The following is a 16978-nucleotide window of genomic DNA, read 5'->3' on the forward strand; positions in this document are numbered from 1 at the left end:
ATCATCCAGTTCATGGTGAGTGGTTGAAAAGAAGGCAAAGAAGAAAGGTTTTTAGATCTTCAATTCTTAACCCTCTCGAGGCAGGCGTTACCAATTTTCAATAGTTAAAAACTAACAACCTGATTACCCAACATACATATTTTATGTTTTTTATGAGTTTTTTTTACTCAGAAGTACCACTGCAGGACTTGGTTGTGCATTAGCAACAAAAAGTTTAATTTGAGCCTGAGAGGGTTAAACAACTGATAGAGAAACCTAGATATTTTAGGGGATAATCCAAAGTTCAGCTGTCTTCTTTTTAGGCGCTCAAGAGTTCTTGTTTCATTAATCTGGATTTTGTTTTCTATTAAGTGGGACTGTCTCTAATTCCTAGTTTATAAGGATTGGTGTAACATGTTTTTTAATACAGACCTTTTGTGACAAAAAGACTGGAGGTGGAGCTGGAGGTGACAGAGCTGAAGATATGAAGATTTTCATTAGCAGCGACGAGAAAGGACAAGATTAGAAATGAGCACATCAGAGGGAGAGGTCAGGTTGAGCGGTTTGGAGAAAAAGCTAGAGAGGCATGGGTGAGATGGTTTGGACATGTGCAGAGGAGGGATAGTGGATATACTGCACAAAGGATGCAGAGTCCAGGCAGTAGGCAAAGAGGAAGACCTCAGAGGAGGTTCATAGATGTAGGGAATGATGCAGGGGCAGAGGGTTAATGTGACAGAGGAGGATGCTAGGGATAGAGTGAAGTGGAGGCAGATGATCTACTGTGGTGACCCCTAAAGGGAGCAGCCAACAACACAACAGTCTGTAAACGAATCTCGGTCAGTTCAACCATTTTGTTATATCTGACTCCCCTGCTATCTCTCTCAACTTTTCTTATGAATAAAGGCTCGGTAAGTCTATATCTGTGGCACACACACACACACACACACACACACACACACACACACACACACACAGAGGAACTTTGTTTAGCAGTGTTTAGTTATCATACAGACTATTACATTATCACTTTACAAGTGATAATCAGAAAACTATGCAACAAACAGACTTATCTGCAAAACATTTAGTGCACAAATTCAATTTAGAAACTTTTGCAAACTCAGTACATGAAGTGGAGGAAGTAGAGACTATAAGACATTCAATAAGATTCAAAAATACATTCTGGAAAAACTTTTTAGGTCAAGCAAGTTTTATGATGGGCCATTGAGATGATACAGTGATGACAATCTGGGAGGAGGAGAAAGAGCTGATTTAGCCATTTGGACCTAAAGTTAAATTCTTCTTTTAAACAAGCTGCGTTTGATGTGGTTAAAATGAAGATTGAACAGAAAGTGTGAGCAGTCCAAAATATAGAAATGAAAGTTAAAAGAAATGAAATGCTCTGTCAAGTCCTGCAATTTGCAGCGGGAATGCACAAATTTGTTTTGGCTCCTTGTGACAACGTGTTAGCTTGCTGGGAATCATTTTCTCATTAAATGTATCCTTACTGTCCCTTTCCATTATTTTGGCAATTTAACATCCCAAGAAATACATGTTCCCCGACAGCTTGACATTTTGTGTCGATGCAGTTTATGCCGCTGAAGCATGCAGTGGAGTACCATCTATTTTAGATGATTGTTATTATCGAGCCATTTTTTGCTGACTCTTGAATTTTCCTCTCTTCCGTGGCAACAGGCCAGCTCCCTGAAGCAAAAATCTATGCATTTGTATATTTACTTTGAAAACCGACCCTTTTTCGCTCATGGTGTGCACGCAAAATGATTGGGCTTCATTTCATCCATGCACGGCAGAAGGTTGAAATTATAGCATTCCCTCTGCTGATGAGGAACAAACTAAGTGGCGGGAAAGAAAGTCTATATATGCATGCACATTATTAGGCTTGCATGTATGGGTGTGTGTGTGTGTGTGTGTCTGTGTGTGTAAAGTACTTGCTGAGAAAGTAGGAATCTGCTTGAAATCTCTGTTATTACCATTAACATATACATTGACACATCTTATTCCTCCTCTTCCCTCGCTCTCGCGCTCTCGTTCTTTCCTTGCTTCGTTATAAAGCTCAGTTTGGTTCTCGTGTAAAATGTAATCCAAAAAAATGCATTGGTCAAAACAGATGGAGTGAAAAATGTATTTCTATCCAACCTCCAAACTGTTAAGTGGAAGTACCCTTTGCTTCTTCTACCACTAAGTCAGCACTGTATTAAAATCACCCTATCTGGGCACATCTGAGACTATAGGCCTGCCTGTGTATGTACCGGCATGCTTATTTCCCTTTTTCAAATATTGTCTTTCTACAAATGCAAATTGTGTCCCACTGTGATATTGAGAAACTTGTCATTTCTACAAAATTTAAAAGGAGGACAATTCAGGGGCTGGGCATCTTGAAAATTCATAAGGGATCAAACTTTGAAGAGGACTATGTTTGGCTTCACCCTAAAGCAGATTTGCAAAGTTGAATCAGGTTAAAAGGATCTGTGTGCATGAGAGTGGAGAGGAGCTAAAGTGGAGAGAAGCCAGCGATGACAGGGAGCTTTGTCTTTGTGTTTGTTAGTGGCATTTCCTCTATGTCCCACTCTGTTCTGAGATATCAGCCAGCACAGGGTCAGAGCACACCAGCTTTTCATTGCCTCTGCAAAAAAGATTTCCCAAATCCCTGAAATGAACACTTGTGCCAGGGGATGAATGCCGCAGACGAGTCTAGAGCCACAAACACACAACACAATACACTGGCAGAGTGTGGTGTAAACACTTTGCAGACAGGACAAATTCACTCCTTTGTTGAGGTGGCGCAGCTCGACACAAATCAGAAATTATTTTTTCTCTTAACTACACCCCGGGAGCTCCGCAGTGTGATTTTGTGAGCTGGTCATGCTGACAAAGATTCCTGTGTCCAGAAATGGACTGAAATTTGAAGTGATAGCCAATCTGTAAAGAAAAATGCCAGCAGTGTCTATTGTTAGTTCTGCTTCATTACACGCAGTTTGATTCATCTTTAACTATCTGAGCTGTTGGGTGGCTACTGCTGTGTTTGAGATGGCTGGGAGGGAAAAAAAAGCAGAAACAAACAAAGCAAAATAATAAGATTTTTACCAACAGTGTCATGAGAGAAAATTAGATGAATGAGGAGAGAAGAAATATTTCCCAAAGCTTTCTTTTTTTGTTGTTGTTTATTCACATAATGTGGACTTAAATTGCTTGTAGGTCTGATAGTTGTGCTGACTGCTTTCATGTTAAGTACCCATCAGTGTCAGTCCACTGATGAACCACATGCTGCGCAGATGTTGACTCTGTGTTGCCTTTGTCTTCTTCATCTTTGTGTCTATTTTTTTAAAAAGAAAGATCAAAAAGAAGATTTTTATTAGCCACCTAGCTCCTACTCGAAACTATCTAAAAATCAGTGTCTTTGCACTTCAAAAAACAAAAACAAAACAAATTCTCACTACTTCTGACTGTGTAATCCTTTTAAATGTAACATTTCCTCATTTCTGTTCCTCTTAGGGGAGATTTGTGCCTTTAAGATCAACGGCGATGATGCTCCATTTGAGGCCGTGGTGTTGAATCGCACATCAGGAGAAGGAGTGCTGAGAGCCAGTAGCCCTGTGGACTGTGAGAGCCAGAAAGAGTACACCTTTATTATCCAGGCCTATGACTGTGGGGCTGGCCCAAGTGGTGCGAACTGGAAGAAATCCCACAAGTAAGTCAAGCTGCGACTGTTCATGTATCTGCATTCGATTTAGGTCCGTAAACATCCGGACAAAGAATTGATTTACGCAACGTTTTCTGCTTTAATCAATAAAACGTCATTATGTTAAAGATTCTTTTTTTATAGTGCGGCAAACATTTCAGGAAGTGTCTTGTTTATTTGTGCTTTTGTGAAATTCTGTATATTTTCTGAAAACTCTCTTATGAAAATGTAGTATTAAAACTGTCACATACGGCGCTGCCTGTTATTATTTATCACAGTGTGACTCATTTGTGTAGCTGCAACTATAGCTGATTTATAGGGGGTGGACAAAACAACGTCTTACAAATAATAGATGTTATCTTCAAAATATACATGTCAGAGTTACAAAGGCAGCTGCTCAAGTGAGTCACATTAACTTCTGGGAAGCAAACACAACAAAACAATGCCAGTGTTTGAAAAACAGATAAACATCTCCAGCAGTGAGGAGCACTGGATGGAAAGTTTTTGGAGTGTCATGCGCAAAGTCGTCGTCATAAATGCAGACTGTGCAAACGTTTTGAGCCACCCCTGATTTCTTTATATTTCTTAGGTGGTAACAATAATAATAATAATAATAATAATGATAACAGTGGTGGTAGTAATGGGAAATAAGTGCATATAGGACTAAAAACAGAGTTTGTGCAAACTTAATGAGTTTGAAAGTCAGTATTTGGTTAACCATCTTTCGACGCAGCCTGAACTCTCTTAGGGAAACCTTCTTGCAATTTCTTAAAATAACTTTTAGTAATAATTCTCCAGGCTTCTTGAAGGACAGTCAAAGCTCTTCCTTGGATGTTGGCTGCCTTTTGTTCTGTTCAGAGTTTCTGGGATCGTTGTCATGTTAAAAAATGAAGCCGTTGACAATCAGATGCTTTCCAGACTGCTTATTGCTTATAGCTCTTTGAGAATGACCTTGCTAGTGCAAAAAATAATATTTTATGCCTGTGAAACTGTGTCATTTTTTATAGATTCAACTAAAGAAATTATAAAATCATTTATACAGTTTAAAATTTACATTCCTCTAAAAATGGACCGAAAAAAGGTCTAGACTGATAACTGTAAAAAAGTAGCCAAAGTATGTCGAGAGATAAACTTTGAAAGACTTTCAAAAGTTGGTAGAACTTAAGACCACTTTTAAATGTTGCAAGCAAGTCTGGCTCCTTGGAAATGAAATGTTTAAAATAAAAGGAGGGGTGGCTCAGTACTTTGCCACAGTACTGTGTTTATGCAATGTCTGTGGCTTTGCATTCATTTGAATCTTTATTTTGTTCTAAAAGTGTAATATGCAAGTTAAAAGGCTCCTGTAGGTTTAGCTCTATTTATAAATTCCTTCATAAATTACACTGCGAGTTACAAAAAAGAATAACTGTGATAATGAGATTGAGTCTTTCCTTTCCTAGTTCCTTTCTTCTGTTGTTATTGTCTCTCTGTCCTTTATACTCTAGCAGTCACAGCTGTTGCAGATATGTCTGAAGATATGTCCTCCTAATGCTTTGTCAATATAATGTCTGTCTGTAAACTGTGTAGCGGTGCTATGTGAATTAGATTGACAGACAGGCAGACTGGCGTGGACAGCAGCAAATCAAACCCTCTGGTTCTCCAGTCAGAAGCACCAAGCAGCTAAAATAAGACACCGCTTATGGGAGAAGAGCGAGAAATGGAAAGAAATTTATCAGCTCAGGGATCTGTGATGAATTTCTTTAGTGGGAGATGAATGACACAGACTGTACCCTGTGTGTGTCTGTGTGTGTCACATTATCATGGCATGACATTCTAAATAGGCCTCATTAAGCTAATGTCATTAATTAGCCAGATGTGCATGCTCAGATACGGTGGGAGTTGCTGGCAGCAAAGGTCACCGGTGAAGAAAACTTCATGATACATCGGCGTTATTGCTTCATTTATATACTTTAGTGCACAAATGTTATCTGAGAGCTGCGTTAATGTCTCCCAGCAGATGATAATCTGAATTCAGAGTTGAATGTAGGGAGAGGAAAAGCAGGTGCGAGAAAAATTTGAAGCTTGAACAACAACAACCCAGCTTTGCAAAACATTCAGGGGATGAATCTGTGCTTTTTCCTTAGCCTTAGTCTTCCTATTTACCCATTTCAGCTCCACATTAATTACATATTTTACCTATTGTGTAATCCCTCATACCATCATCTTCTGTCTTCTACTTTTTCTTACATCCAGAGCTGTAGTTCACATCCAGGTGGATGATGTCAATGAGTTCTCCCCAATCTTTCGGGAGTCTCTGTACAAGGCATCAATAACAGAAGGAAAGATCTATGACAGCATTTTGCAGGTATCAGTTTTCTGTTTTTATCATTGCTTTATTATTAAAATCAGTATGTCAGATAAATGAATAAATGAATATGGTCTAACAATGCCACAAGAAGCGTACACAGCAACAATGTTATTAGTAGTGTTTGTGTTGGATTAAAGTGTATGTTGGTTGTTAAAGGTGGAAGCCTGGGACCAGGACTGTTCACCACAGTACAGCCAGATCTGCAACTATGAAATTGTGACTGCCGGGACGCCATTTGCCATAGACCGCAATGGTAAGTGTTTTTGTACATGTGTGGCTTATTGTCTGGCTGGAAAGTGATATGATTAGGAGCGTTCACATCACAAAAAAATAAATAAAAAATTGGTCATTGTTAACATTTCTTTTAAATCAAAAACAAAAAATGATAAAAAAAATTTTTTGATGATAAAGGATTTAATTAAATGGTAAGAACATAAAGAATTGACCGAATAGGTTCAGGCTGAAGCTTTAGGTACTCACACCTGCTGTTTTCTAGCTACAGTAGATATCACCAGAAACATCCCAAAGAACATAATAAATCAAGAAATTTTAGAGGGAAGTGGAATTTGAAATTACAAAGAGTAAGAACAACATTGAAAAGGATGTCTATTTCAATAGCGGGAGTTAAATTCTGGAATGAGTTAAAAGAAGAAATAAAGGTCAGTAGTGATATAAACCAGTTTAAAATAAAACTCAAAAAAGAAATTTTAAATAAGTATACGAATGAAGAAAATGCAATTAACCCAAGACAGTGGTCAAACTGATGTTTATTTTCTTCTGCAAATTAGCAAATCTAAATACAGTTTTAGTTGAACATGAGAAAATATTTTTTTGTGATGTTATGTTCGAAGTTGAAGGCGTTGTATATGTTTTTTTGTTGTTCAAATTTAGATGATGAGGATGTAAACCTGAGGGGGTAGGGCTAAATAAGTATATACTTCTGCCTACTCCTTTTCAAACAACTGCATGGAATGATTTTATGAAACGTTGGTGAATGTATATGTTTGAAATAAAAAAGAACTGAACTGAACTGAACTGAAGAAAAAACATTAAACAAGTAAAAAGACTAACATTTCATAAACAGTGATAATCATACCTCACTGTTATAAGTGTTTATGACCCGAGTTTTAAACACACAGATTTTTAATTCCCTATCACAATCACTCAACGTGTTTATGTCTTTTACAGATATACATCTTTTTTTAAAATATTTATCTTGACCTTGCTTTTTTAAACATACCTTTGAAACAGCCTCTGAATACCTCCTGGAAAGAGATTATTTTGTGCTTTGTACATTATCAGTGCAGTGCAGAGATCAACTAAGTCATAAAATATTAAAGCATGCAATTTAATAAACAGTCTGTTGGTTGGTTTATAATAATCTGATCTATTTATAATTCATTTAGCTTTCTTCTGTAGCAAATAAACTGAATTGATGTGTTTTGGATGTGTTTCCCCATACCTTCACACAATAGGTAATTGTGAAACTTTCAAGGAAAAACAGAGTATGTATATATAACTTTTAAAGATATTGTTAATGTTATATAATATTACAGTTTTTAAGACTTTTATGTTGGACATTTGGGAATTGTTTGTGTGAGCCTGTCAACATAATTTAAAGTGAATTACCACACTCAAAAATGTAGTGTGATCCACTCTTGTGAAATTCTTTCAGAAAATGTTGTGATAATTAATTTATATTAAACTCATTCAATGTTTAATTCACTTTTACTATATTCAAAAGCTGTTCCAAACCTCTCCCCAGTGCAATATAAATTTGTGTTATTAGCAAATAAAGCAAATATTAACAATTTCGACATGCTACATATGTCATTTATGTACAGTATAAACAGCACAGGGCCCAGCACAGAACCCTGTGGAACCTCACAAGTAACCATCACTAAATCACAGTCAGCATTATTTATTCATCTATACTGATATCATTCATCTAGGTAACAATATAAACATAAGCTGACTGTCCCTCTTAAACCATTCCAGTTCTTGCATAAGTAAGCTTTTTGTATTTCTTGTTATCCAGTGCGTGTGTTACATCTTCTACTCATTGCATTACAGTTAAGGAGGAAGACCCATTTGCTTTAAACACAAACTAACAGTCATATAGGATTGATAGGATTGTGTATTTCAATGCTTCCAGCTCTGGGAAGTGGAGAAATTGTTCTTTAATTGGATAATGTGTTTTTCTCCACTTTTATATATTGGAATGGCTTTGGTTGTGTTTTCTTGGAAATATACTTGAAAATAATGACTGTAGACACTCTACACAAGTTTGTATTGACAACAGCTTCATCCACACCTTCCTTGTCTCTTGACACCAATCTTATTGGCTAAGCAATTACGATCTTCTTTTTAAACTACTTTAACTCTTAATTTAAAAAAAAAAAAGAGACTGTTAAACACTCATTTTATGGTAATAATCAATTTAATTTAGTCTAATAGCTCTTGTTAATTTACTTTAGATGTCATATATTTAGAGCATAAAAGCATTTTGCCTGGAGACATTTATATTTATTGTAATACTGACCTTGCCTTGTGAGATTAAGGCCTTTTCACACTTTTGATGTATTAACCACAAAACAGTTAGATTCATGCACTTTCGGTGAATAACAAAATATAGTGTATATTGATATAGTGGTGGCTCTCCACCTTACACTTTACTGTATTTGTAGCACAATCTCTTATTTTGTTGGTAAAAATCATTTTTAATTTTTATCATATGAGAATTATTTTACATTTCCAATACAATTACTCTAACTTTAACGGCTGTGAGGTTCTTGTCCCACTTGAACACAAACAGAATGCCCAATGTCTTGAAAAGAAGAAAACTATTCCTCAGCCATACATGTAATACTGTGATCTCAGCCAGCTGAACTTTGCCAAAGACGAACATGAGACAGCCCGAGAATACTCCGAAGACTTTAAAATGAATAATGGAACAGGCCATGGAGAACAACTTTGTGTAAAGAAATAATATCGAGGATGATTTTAAAGTGACGCTGTCTGCACAGCAGATTAATGTTAATGAAAAGGGAAAAACAGACAACTGTAAAATATTCCTTTTTATTGGAATAATACTGTAATCCATGAGGTAGCTCTTTATCGGTTCATAGCTCAAAAGTTACTTGACAGATAGCTGCCTATCTGTTAAATTGTTTTGAGTTTTCCCGTGTTCCTTTGTGGCTTTACGCCAGTCCTACTTGACTGGAGGAGTGTATTTTATTTTTGATTAAGTGCTATTCTGAGCTTATCAGCCTATATAAAATTTCAGCTTTGGGATTTGCACTACTGTCTCTCTGAGCCTGCACATCCACATTGCGCTGATCTGTGTAATCCAAACAGACACATACACTGCTTTCTTTACTGTATCTCCCTCTCTTAGGGTCATATTTAATATTTTGTCTTATTACTTTTTGAGTTCAACCTCCTGGTCTTTTTCTCTCAGTCTTTTACCGTTGTCTGGCTCATTCAATTTAAAGCCCTTACAGGCACAATATTATTGTTCGGAAGAAATATATTAGTTAGACTTTCTTTATAGAGAAATGGTAATTTTGTGAACTGAGAGAAGTGCAAGATAAGATAAAGCGTAAATGGGCTGCAGCATGTAGTTCTGCTAATGGATGTGGCGTGAACTGTAATCTTAAAATTAGACAGTAAATTTAGAATTAAAAATTATTGAACCCAAAGCACCATTGTTTAGACTGGTATAAATAAATGGGCTTCAAGCCAGTGTTACAAGAGGTAAGATGTTGCATATTTGCTACAGTGAAATTCAGCTCTTTAGAAAAGAACATCCTGTTTTGTGATTACAGATACTACTTTTTGTACTCATTCATCCTTCTTTAAATGAGTTCAAAATCGTCTGTAAGGAAATATTTTTTTAGGTATTGATAAATAAAATTAGATAGTTTTACTTAATATTCTTTTTGACTGCTGACACTGACATAATTTACTATAATATTGCTTAGATCTGTGCAGACATACTAGCAATTTAGAATGACCAGTGGATAATTTATTCTCATATATAATACTGAGCATTGCTTTATATTTTACTGGATAAATGGGAAAAGACGCAGCGAGTTTTGCAACATGTGCGAGCATATGTGCAAATACAGAATATAAGACAAAACGGAGTTTGTACAGTTCTAACAAGCTTGAAAGTCAACATTTTGTATGACCACCTTTATTATTTCCTAACATTGTCAAACTGAGGAATGAACCTGTTGCTTTCCCCCCATGTTTTTCCCATCTGCTTTAGATTTTTTTAAGGCCTGCCATGTCTTACATTCTCCTTCACTTGTCCAGTGTCCTCAATATATTTACGGACACACCGCACACCACGCTGAGATATGTCAGTATTTCAGCTGATAGCGCTTTAGAAATCATCTGTCATCTAATCATCTATCTATTTATTTCATGCCTGTCAAACTGTGTTATCAGCCCTTTCAAAGTAATGCAAACCTTAAAGGGATATTCCAGCCTATTGTTACTGTACTAAAAAGCATCATAGTATGGGTGGCTGTAGCTCAGGAGGTAGAGCAGGTCACCTACTGATCGGAAGGTCGGTGGTTCGATCCCTGGCTCCTCCAGTCTGCATGTCAAGTATCCTTGGGCAAGATACTAACCCCAACTTGCTCTCCGATGCATACATCGGAGTATGAATGTCGTTAGAACGCACTAAGTATAGATAAAGTGCTTGTGAGAATGGGTGTGATTGGGTGAATGAGGCATGTTGTATACAGCGCTTTGAGTACTCCGGGAGAGTCGAAAAGCGCTATATAAGAATCAGTCCATTTACCATTTACTCAAAATCAGTGCAGGACAAAATATCAAAGTATTAATAATATGACGACTCATTAGATATTGTATTTATATGACATATTTAAATAAAACTCTTTTTTTCTCTAAATGTCTTCATTTTTAACCTTCTTAATGTTTAACTAACTTACTTAACTCTCCCTGCTCCTCTTCATATTAGGTCAGTAAGTAAATTAAAAAATTATGTTTAATTTGCTTATTTGGCTTCTCTTTAAAAAACAAAATATGAAGATGCTTTAAGTCACATTGATGCAGAGTCATTGCAAAGCTTAAAGGGCGTCCAAACGTTTTCCGAGAAGCTCTATCATTTTATTTCATTTTGTTAAAAAATGTTAAAAATTATAAATCAGCCACCTGGAGAAAGGTTCTCTGCTAACAAACAGAGAAGGGAAATTGTGGTTTTAAAATGATACATAACTGCACCTGTATACCTGTTTTTGATAATTGGTTGCATTCCTGTTACTGTTCACACCAGCAGCAGATCAAACACTCACTGTTGGAGTTTTTGGTAAAAACTGTCTGATTCTGACCTCCTTGCCTTTCTTCCTCTGACATTTCTCTTTTTTTCTGTCTTTCTGTTCTCTGAACTGATTTTCTTCTCTGCCAGCAGCCAAGCCTCCAGATGCAGCACAAAAATAGTTTCAGTTGTCTTCTGGGGTCTGAAAACACACTCCTTAATGCCAATGTTACAATAATCTCTCCAAATCCAAACCAAGTTTCCCAAATCAGTAAATATGTACGCATCAAGCTGTCACAAGCTGTCAAAAAACCATCATAAAACAGAAACATTCAAAAAGCTTAAGGACAGCAGTCAGTGGCTAATCTATGAGGGACATTATGTCAGAAAGGTACATTACCAGCATGAACTTTAACAGAGAACATCACGGGAAAAATGTGAAATGCTAATAATTATCTTTTACAGTTAGCTGGCAGTGAGTCACCCAAGGCCTCTTATTGAAAATGTACAGGCTCAAAGCGTTACCCTGGTGACAGGTGAAGATAATCCATCAGTGCGGTTTTACATTTACTGTTTACAGAGAGGTTTTAATATTCAAATTTAATACAAGGTTACTGGACCTTGAGTTTTCAGTAAAAGGCTTCAATAAGTACAAAGAGCAGTTTCTTTAATGCCAAGTCGTTTCCAATTATTGCTCAGTGGGAAGCGCTGCTTGCTTTGTTATTGCCAAATACAACAACACAACAGCTTTTTTTCTCCGCTGGTGAAAAATCATAATTATATTTCCATTGTGTTTTTGTTTTCCGCAGGTAACATCAGAAACACAGAGCGGCTGAGTTATGACAAACAGCAGAGCTACAAGATTATGGTGACGGCCTTTGACTGCGGTCAGAAGAGGGCGAAGGAGGATGTGGTGGTGCATATTGAAGTGAAGCCTGTCTGCAAACCTGGATGGCAAGGTTAGATGAAGAAATAGTCCCTTAAGTATTTGCACGCTACCTTAATTTACCTGCCAGTAATGGACAAAACTGACTTGCATCTGTATTTGGATAAAATATGTTTACACTTTCCCTAAATGTTAGCAGTGCCATCAAAATTGATGGAGGCAATTCAGTGCATTTTCTGTTTTTTTGGCATATCCTTTCCCTCAAGGGAATTCTCTTATTTTAGAATCAGCATCTCTCGAGGAAATCAGAGACCTGACAAAAAACCTCCAAAGGGAAAGTTGACTAGATTGTGGGTTTTTTCTTCCTCTTTTAACATGGCAGCAGCTTGGCATTCGAGTCAGCCTGTCTCCCCTGCTGCTTCACCTGTCAACACTGACAGCCTCTCAGGAGTCAAGTTCACACAGGAATGAAAGAGGAAGACAGAGAAAGATAAGAAGGGAGAGGGGAGATGGGGAAGAGGAAGGAGGAAAACCCGAGGGAGGAAAGGAAGAAACAAAGTTACAGTGAGGGAGAGAGGTGATGGGTATTCTCACAGCTTTAATCTGACCAGTATACAGCTTACTGTGTAGCTGATGGTAGGAAACCTCAAAATGTACCAGGTAGCTGTGGTTCTGTCTGAAAGAATGTGTTTCTTTAGCCCGAGTTAGTTGTGTTGTTTTTATATCTACCACGACCACATCTAACATCTAACCCATCAGGATCTTAAATTTATCCCCATCATATTCACAAAGGTTTTGCAAAGCTGAAAGATAAAGTAAGCCAAAACAGCTATTATTTATCCATCAACCAGCCTGCTCTTTGCCAATTTCTAAGTACACAGAAAATCCTGTGGGGGGCTTATTATTTTCTGAACTATTTTTAGGACATTTTAAGCTTGTGTTACTGACAGTGCAGCTATGACAGCAAACAAGAGACACAGAGTTCATGACCATTGTCTTAAATCTGAAGCCAAGGACACAAGTTGTCTTTGTATATCTTGAGAAAAATATGGTATTTAAATAAAAAATACAAACAAAAAATTGCAGAGGTGGTTTACGAAGTTTTTCAAGCCGTGAATACTGCAGGTATGAACATCAGGGGGCATCACAGGGAAGCCGAGTAGCTTCTTTATATCTTGCAAAGATGGCAAAAGAAGCCAGCAGATCGCTAAGTACTGTAAACATAACTAAATGAAAGTGATCTAGATTAAGAGATTACATTACAGACAGCTGAAGATCTTTAGTTTGAGTCCCGTATGATTCATTCTGACCAAGGAACTGCTTTGGCTACAGTTTAACAGTTTAAGTTATTTTAGTGTAACTTTTTATGATCCAAAACACATTCACGTTTGGTTTATTACTATAGATAAAATATTGGTGTAAGCAGATCTTTCATAGATTAAAGTCCAAGGTAAAATCCATTAAAACCAGGAAACTAAAATCATGATGAGAAAGACCAGGCAGAAACCAAAAACACAAAGGGTTAGGAGAAACCAGGAGGAAGAAATTAGAAGACACAAGGGAAAAGACACAAGTATAAGACAGGACTATAAATACACTGGGAGCTGACTGGCGAATGACAGTTGAAGATAATCATGTAATCAGGGGGAAGACATGGACAGGAAGGAAAACTGACACAGTTCATGAAAGAAATCTAACCTTCAAAGCAAAACAGGAAGCGACCAAGAGACACAAACTAAACAAGGAGACAAGAATAGTCACTTAAACATGAAGACGGGGAAAAGGAAGCACTGGAGGACAAAGGCATATGACATAGAAATTAATCAGAGGGGGCAACGTATACAGAAAAGACTGAAATAACAAACACAGTGTAGGACCCAAGGCCCGATACAAGTCAAACACTTAAAACTGGAACAGGAGCCAGAAGGCAAATTATACTGCACTAATGTACTCAGCATACAGGTCTTCAAAGCCTAAACTAAGTACAAAAAACCTCAAACACTAGAATAACAGTAAAACTGAGACCGAAACACAAATTCATATATATTACCTAAGAATGTAAAACCCAAAGACAACACAACACCTTCAGGCGACGACAATCACTTTGACATAAGTTGGCATTAAATACATCATACATTAGTCCAAAGGGATCACACAAAAATACTAAAAAATAGTGTGATTTCAAGTGGTTTTGGCTATGGGGTAATTTATCGAGGTATGTGTAATACTGAGTGCAACATCACACAAGATAAATATAATAGAAACTCTAATTATTTCTAAAGGTCGTCTCCATGTCATAGGCATTAACACAACAGGACTAAAGAAAAAAACTAATTTAAGAATACAGGAGTCGTGTCTATTTTTATACCAAAACATCCAGCATTGCTCAACATGAAACTACTGACAGGAAAAATGTCTCCTGGAGCTGGAGGACTCTTCTTGTTGCTCACAGAGAAAAATAAAGAATTATTTTTGAGCTGCAGATGGTATCAAAGTGTTATCATGTCGAATCTCGCTTGATCTCATGTGCTGCTAACATCCTCATCAAAGTTGCATTATTCTTTGTAATTGGGCTCATAAAAGAGCCCATACTGCACAACCATTAACCTGCGTTTAGCTTAATGTAAAACCATTAATCCATAGTAGCTTATGAATAAAACATAATGCAATGATGCATTCAGGCCAAGTCCTCTGTACACATAACCTTATTTATCATCTGTGTGTAAAGGTCGGCTGTGCCTCTGCAGCTGCTCTTTTGAAGAAGTCTCTCTGGCATTAATACAAGCTCCACCTCACCTCTCACTTCTCTTTGCCTACCTTATCACAGTCTGTTTCTCTCTGTGTGATTTTTCTCAGGAGACTTGATATCATATTGTGTGGGTTTAGCAAGAGCTACCAGGTTTCCACCACCAACACAGAGATTTCTATAAGGAAAAATCTAAGTTATGAATCTCTTTCACCACCATGATTCAGTAAATATAAGTAAACACCTTGTTGGATGACCCTTCCCATCCTGTTTCTAAGATGTGATTTAATATCAAGCTCATTACAACTTGTGTCATGATGCCTAATTTCCTTCTTATGTAATATGGGGTGAAAAGATCATTCAGATAACTCCAGAGAGCAACTGAATACCTTCAGGTTCACAGCAAAAGACCACTGATATGACTAAATAAACTCCCTAAGGTTTACAAACTGTTGCAGTGATTTTGTCCTTTCAGGTTGGAACAAACGGGTGGACTATGAGCCTGGGACTGGGAGCAAGCAGCTGTTTCCCAAGATGCACTTGGAAACGTGTGGAGGTCCCTTATCTGGTGTGAAAGCAATGGTAGAGCTGCAGACAAATCACATTGGAAAGGGCTGCGACCGCGAAACATATTCTGAAAAGTCTCTGCAAAAACTCTGTGGTGAGGAAAAAAGGAGTGTGGGTGGAGGGTAAATTAATCTAAATGGAAGTGAGGAATGTTGATGCCCTGTTGAAATAGGGTGGTGCCATTTTAAATGGACTCTGATAATAATGAGAGACATGGAAAATTTTAATTCGAAGAATGAAAAACTTCTTGACATCTGAACTCTCGATGCATTTTAATAAGCCAAATGCCTGCATGCCATTTTACTATTCCGGAGTGACATTACATCCCATTAATAGCCTGAGGCAAGTTTATACAGTAAATGTGAAAACGCTGTGAAACTGTGCCTTCAAATCTGATAGGTAACTTTATTCATTTGTAATTACTGCCAGAAAGGGGGAACAGGTAATTGGATTACTTTTTTACCGGCGAAAAAATAAGCTTGTAAAGGTTTTGTGCATTAAACATTTTGTGCTTTTTGAACACCCACTCCCAACAAAGAAACAAAACTCAATTAAAAACAGTCCATCACATCATTTCAACCAAGCACATAATTAAATTAAATTGAAAGAAAAACACATACAGATGGCAGCTTTACCGAATTGCATTGAAGTTTCTAATTATGCTGTGTCTTTGATGCAGGATGAATGTTGACTATATAAGTAGACTGCATGCTACATTAGGATAGATGGATTTATTAATCATGGCTTTGTGACTTCCAGGTGCAGCATCAGGCAGCACTGACCTCCTTCCTGCCCCCAGCCCTTCCACAAACTGGACAGCTGCTCTGCTGACGGACAGCGGCAGAGACAGCGACCTTATCTACAGATTTGATGGGCGTCAGGCTGCAAATGTCCCAGATCACGTGGTGCCACAAAACCTGACAGACCAGTTCACCATAGCAACATGGATGAAGCACGGGCCCAGTCCAGGACTCAGAGCCGAGAAGGAAACCTTACTGTGCAGCTCTGACAAGACCGGTGAGGAAATCATTTCACTGTGCTCACTTATAAGATCCAGACTACACAAAACTAAAAGGCAAATTAATCTTTTCATTAAATTCAGTTCGCTGGCATTTGAAGACCAGTATGTTCCTCCTGCAGCACTACTGGAAACCACTGACCTTTCAGTGACACTTAAACATTTTGTGCTTTGTCCTACATTGCAAAACATACCATAAGAAATCAGAATCAGAATCAGAAAGGGTTTTATTGCCAAATGTTGAGCAGGTTTACAACATTAGGAAATTGCTGCGGTACTTAGTGCAAACATACTGTCATATAACGCTTAAATAGACATAAAAATAAAAATAAGAATTAAAAGTGCTAAGTAGATAGATATATACATGAGTGCAGGTGGTGATCAGTGCCAAACATGGAATGATGCAGTGAACACAGCGTAGGGTCATGTGTTAGTGGTGGGAACAGTC

General features: G+C 37.4%; 1 protein-coding gene across 1 annotated transcript in view; it reads left to right on the forward strand.

Annotated features, from left to right (window-relative positions):
- The window catches only part of clstn2a (calsyntenin 2a), a 170256-nt gene that overhangs the window by 113449 nt on the left and 39829 nt on the right, over nucleotides 1–16978 (forward strand). The window contains exons 3-8 of the mRNA XM_085141243.1: nucleotides 3490–3685; nucleotides 5909–6020; nucleotides 6180–6276; nucleotides 12123–12272; nucleotides 15421–15606; nucleotides 16272–16529. Coding sequence (XP_084997369.1) covers nucleotides 3490–3685; nucleotides 5909–6020; nucleotides 6180–6276; nucleotides 12123–12272; nucleotides 15421–15606; nucleotides 16272–16529 — 999 coding nt within the window. The remainder of the gene's footprint in view (nucleotides 1–3489; nucleotides 3686–5908; nucleotides 6021–6179; nucleotides 6277–12122; nucleotides 12273–15420; nucleotides 15607–16271; nucleotides 16530–16978) is intronic.

Source organism: Neolamprologus multifasciatus, chromosome 18 (assembly GCF_963576455.1).
Source record: "Neolamprologus multifasciatus chromosome 18, fNeoMul1.2, whole genome shotgun sequence".
Classification (NCBI taxonomy): domain Eukaryota; kingdom Metazoa; phylum Chordata; class Actinopteri; order Cichliformes; family Cichlidae; genus Neolamprologus; species Neolamprologus multifasciatus.